The sequence below is a fragment of the Echinops telfairi genome, unplaced genomic scaffold (genome assembly GCF_000313985.2).
Source record: "Echinops telfairi isolate 266 unplaced genomic scaffold, ASM31398v2 ScPeMD7_18;HRSCAF=68, whole genome shotgun sequence".
NCBI lineage: Eukaryota > Metazoa > Chordata > Mammalia > Afrosoricida > Tenrecidae > Echinops > Echinops telfairi.
In genome coordinates this window covers 98,140,820-98,144,573 of record NW_022103915.1, presented here as the reverse complement: position 1 = coordinate 98,144,573, position 3,754 = coordinate 98,140,820, and the positions used below count along the sequence as shown (strand labels likewise).

At 60.5% G+C, this 3,754-nt stretch overlaps 1 protein-coding gene across 1 annotated transcript in view; it reads right to left on the bottom strand.

The window, feature by feature from the left end:
* Nucleotides 1-834: 834 nt before the first annotated feature.
* SPINT1 (serine peptidase inhibitor, Kunitz type 1) overlaps nucleotides 835-3,754 on the bottom strand; it is a gene marked incomplete at its 5' end in the record, with an annotated part of 12,437 nt that continues 9,517 nt past the window's right edge. Inside the window, 5 exons of the mRNA XM_045287980.1 lie at nucleotides 835-1,749; nucleotides 2,143-2,190; nucleotides 2,535-2,705; nucleotides 3,401-3,451; nucleotides 3,549-3,674. Of these exons, the coding sequence (XP_045143915.1) occupies nucleotides 1,544-1,749; nucleotides 2,143-2,190; nucleotides 2,535-2,705; nucleotides 3,401-3,451; nucleotides 3,549-3,674 (602 nt within the window). The remainder of the gene's footprint in view (nucleotides 1,750-2,142; nucleotides 2,191-2,534; nucleotides 2,706-3,400; nucleotides 3,452-3,548; nucleotides 3,675-3,754) is intronic.

The window sequence follows — 3,754 nt, the reverse complement described above, 5'->3', positions numbered from 1 at the left end:
GTGATCTTCCTGCACTGTCACTGCATGTTTCATGTGTCTGAAGCCTTTATAGATCAGCACCGAACAATGTGCCACAGAATTTAGATCCTTGTCTTTACAAACCAAGTGCATGATGTCTGGCAGAACCTGGCACTTAAATCCCTGCCACTGAGTCAGAGAGCCTGTAGGACAGGGCAGAACGCCCCTCCTTTAGGTTTGAGACTATAACTCTAATGGGGGCAGAAGTTCTATCTTTCTCATGCAGAGGGGCACCAGCCTCAGGGATGACAGCCCAAGGCACAGCCATCACGCCACCAGGGCTCCCACCTGGCACAGAGGAGCCGAGTAAACTGTTGAGTGACAGTGAGATTTACAGGGGACCAGGAGAGAGTCAGGGAATAAAGCTAAAGACTGCTGGGGGTGGGGGGGCATTACATTCTTACAAGGGAGAGAGCTGTTGATCTGGGTCCCGCAGGACCCTCATTCCTGGCCACTCCACCAAGGTGAGTTGACACAAGAGACCAGAGTTCCCATCTGTAGCCCTTCCCCTACCCCTGTCCACAGCCTGCGCTATTGCACAAACTTCTGGGAGGCTCAGAACAGGAAGACAGGTGACACGGCAGGATCCAGCCCCACTGGGCCCCCCACTCCCATAGCCCTCTCAGCCCTCCCCTCTGGTGGTCAAATCTGGGACTCTTGCCACCTCCTCCCCTGGGCTTGGGCAGTTTCTTTCGGGAGAGGTAGGAAAACCTGTCGCACAGGGTGGCCAGAGCCTGAACAGGTTGGACAGGGCTGTCCCATCTCCCCCAGCAACCCTGTCCCTTCCCTCCCTGGCCACAGAGAGGAGGCCAAGCCTACAGACCAAACCACTTTATTACACTGGTGCCTATGGGAAGTGGGGCGGGACGGAGATGTGCCGAGGCAGAACCAGGGAGGGTGGAGGGGATGGGGGGGTGCATCCTTCCACGCCCCTGTCTTTTCTCTGGCTCTGTCAGCAAGACCAGGCCTGAAAGGGGCATTGGAGCCCAGAGAGCTCAATAACAGAGGAAGAGGAAGAGAGAAAAGCCACCTCCCACTCCCCACCGCATTAAATAAACAGAAAGCAACTTTTTACAGCACAAAATATACAGAGGTCCTTCCGCCTTGCCCTGGACTGGGCAGAGGGGGGCAGTTTGGGGAGGGCAGGGTTGGCACCTGGACAAGGTTGGTGTCGCCCCAGGTCCCTCCCCACCCTGAGGTAGCCGTGGGGTAGGGTGGGCAGTTTTGAACACGAGAAACGTCAACAGCCCCCGAGATTCTAGGCAGGCAGTTGAGGAGACAGGTAGGTCCACTGGCTCTGGCTCGACCCGACCCTTGAGCTTCCTCAGGAACGCGGGCTCGGGCTCAGGGGAGCTGCCTCCAGGAGGAGCCGGGTGGAGGCCAGGCTCTGAGCAGTGGGCTTGGGGCACAGGCAGGAGGCGTCTGGTCCCAAAGTCTTAGCCAGTCCAGGCCTCTTTGCCTTGGCGAGGAGGAAGCAAAGGCCTGGTGAGCTGGCGAGTGCCCTTGCCGCCAGGCGGCTGCCAGCTCAGAGGGGTTGGGTCGTGTGGTTGTAGACGAGGTGCTCCGTGTCCTCAGTGGTGGAGACGGTGGAGCTGGCAGGGGTGGGTGGTGGGTGGCGGCGGTGGCTGTGGAAGTCCTTCCTCTGGTTCTTGAAGAAGCAGTAGCCCAGGACGCCTGCCACCACCACGATGCAGGTGGCCAGCAGCACTGCCACGGCTACCTCCACAGAGCCTGGGGGAGACGGGGCAGAATGAGGGGCTCCAGACGCACACTGTGTCCAGGGGAGTCAGTCGCAATGGGTGCCAGTGGCGAGAAGCCCTGAGGGCCCAACTCAGATGCTAGCCAGGGCAGCTGGCTGACTCGATGGGGCACAGAGTGGGCTCTGGCAGGCCCCAGGGCTGGGCTCGCCTCGGAAGCAGCTTGGAGAAAGGCCTAGGACCCAGGGACAAACACCTGCCACGCAGGTGATCGAGTTCCCTGCCTGGCGCATGGTGGGCACCCCTGCTTGGCCCTGGCATTCTACAGGCTTCTCTCAGCACAGCCCCAGGTCTCACCCCAACTCCTGGGGTTGGGGGCACCAGCCCTGGAGCGGCTCCTGGCCAGCCTCGGTGACAGGGCACTTACCCACATTGGGGATGGGGTTTTCTCGCCTCAGACCAAACACGTCCTTCTCTGCAAAGTGATGCAGGGGGAGACCAGTCAGCACTAAGGGCTCTGGGACGCAGCCACCCCCAAGGGGTCCCAGATCCGTGTGGAAGCCTGTCCCCTCTATCTGTGGCTAGGATCATCCCCTGTGGAAATAGCGTTTTCCCAGTCGGTGGGGTCTTCTCAGTGGAGGGGATGTCCTCAATCGAATCACTTCTGCGCTCATCACCCCCTGACCCCCCAACTTCCATCTCCCTCCACCTTACACTTCAGGTACTCTGGGGAGCAAGGTGTGACCAGCCTGGACCCTGGGACCAAGCTCTGGCTCAGCGCTTCCTCTCCCGTGGTCACCTCCCCGCCACTCTGCTCACTGGAGACGCCTTGGCAGGACTCCAGGCACTGCCGCTCCTCCTCAAAGTTGTTCCTGTTGCCGTGACAACCACCATAGGTAAAGCGGGCGCAGCGCTCGATGAAGGGGTTGTAGTACCAGCGGGAGATGCTTTCCTGGCAGACCCCCGTGTCTGGCAGGTCCACGCAGTGCCCTGGGGGATGGAATGGCAGGCAGAGGGCCCTGTGAGGCCAGGCTCTCCGCGGACCAGCACCTGCCAACCCTGCCCCATGCCGAGGAGGCTGTGGCTCAGGTGCCAAGAGCCCTGGTAATTCAAGTCTGCCAGCGGCTCCCAGGAGCAGAAGAGGCTGTCTGCTCCGGGATGGAGACACGCTCTCGGAACCCTACAGCTGTCCTGAGAGTCGGAATCCATCGACTGGATGGCAATAGTTTGCTTCCTGTTCCTGACTGTGCCTCCCTTTCTGAAAACGTCTCAACTGTCCTATTTGGGCTGCTGTGCTCTTGGACCAAGAGGACAGACAGATGGACGGGCTTCGCCGGCCGAGGTTCCAAAGGCAGTAGTGTCCCTCTAAAATGGAAGGACATCACCTCGCTCTATTTTTATCACCCTCTCTGTGTGTGGCAAGGAATAACAGCTTTTCATTTATGGCAGTGATACGGAGTTTCCTTTTTAAAACAGACGGTCATCAATGAAGTGAAGTGGACACAGCATTCAGACAATGACCGAGGCCGGAGAAGCCGGCGGCAGGGCAGGGAGCCCAGGAGCCAGCGGGACCAGTCCCTCTCGGGGAAGTGGGGCCCACCCCTCGGGCCCTCCCAAGGGAGCAGACGGGCTCGGCCGTCAGTGCCATGGTCTGCCTGACCCTCTCGGGTGTGGCGGGCTCGCACCTTTCTCACTGGGGAAGTGGAAGCGCTGGAGCTCGTCAAAGCTGCTGACGTCTGCAGGGACGAAGGGTCAGAGGTACAGACTCAGTGCGGGCCCCCAGGGGCAAGGCTAGCACTGTCGCCCGCCCACGCCCGTGTCCCCAGGCCTCACATTTCTCACAGGTGGCCTCGTCAGACGCATCGGGGCAGTCGGGGGTGTCGTCGCACTCCAGGAAGCTGTCGATGCAGCAGCCATTGCTGCAGCGGAACTGGGTGGCCTGGCAGGTGCCAGAGCACACTGGGTGGGGGCAGGGCGGGCAGGGCAAGGTCAGGCCGGAGCCCACAGGCCACCAGCTACCCAAGCTCTGCCTTCACTCA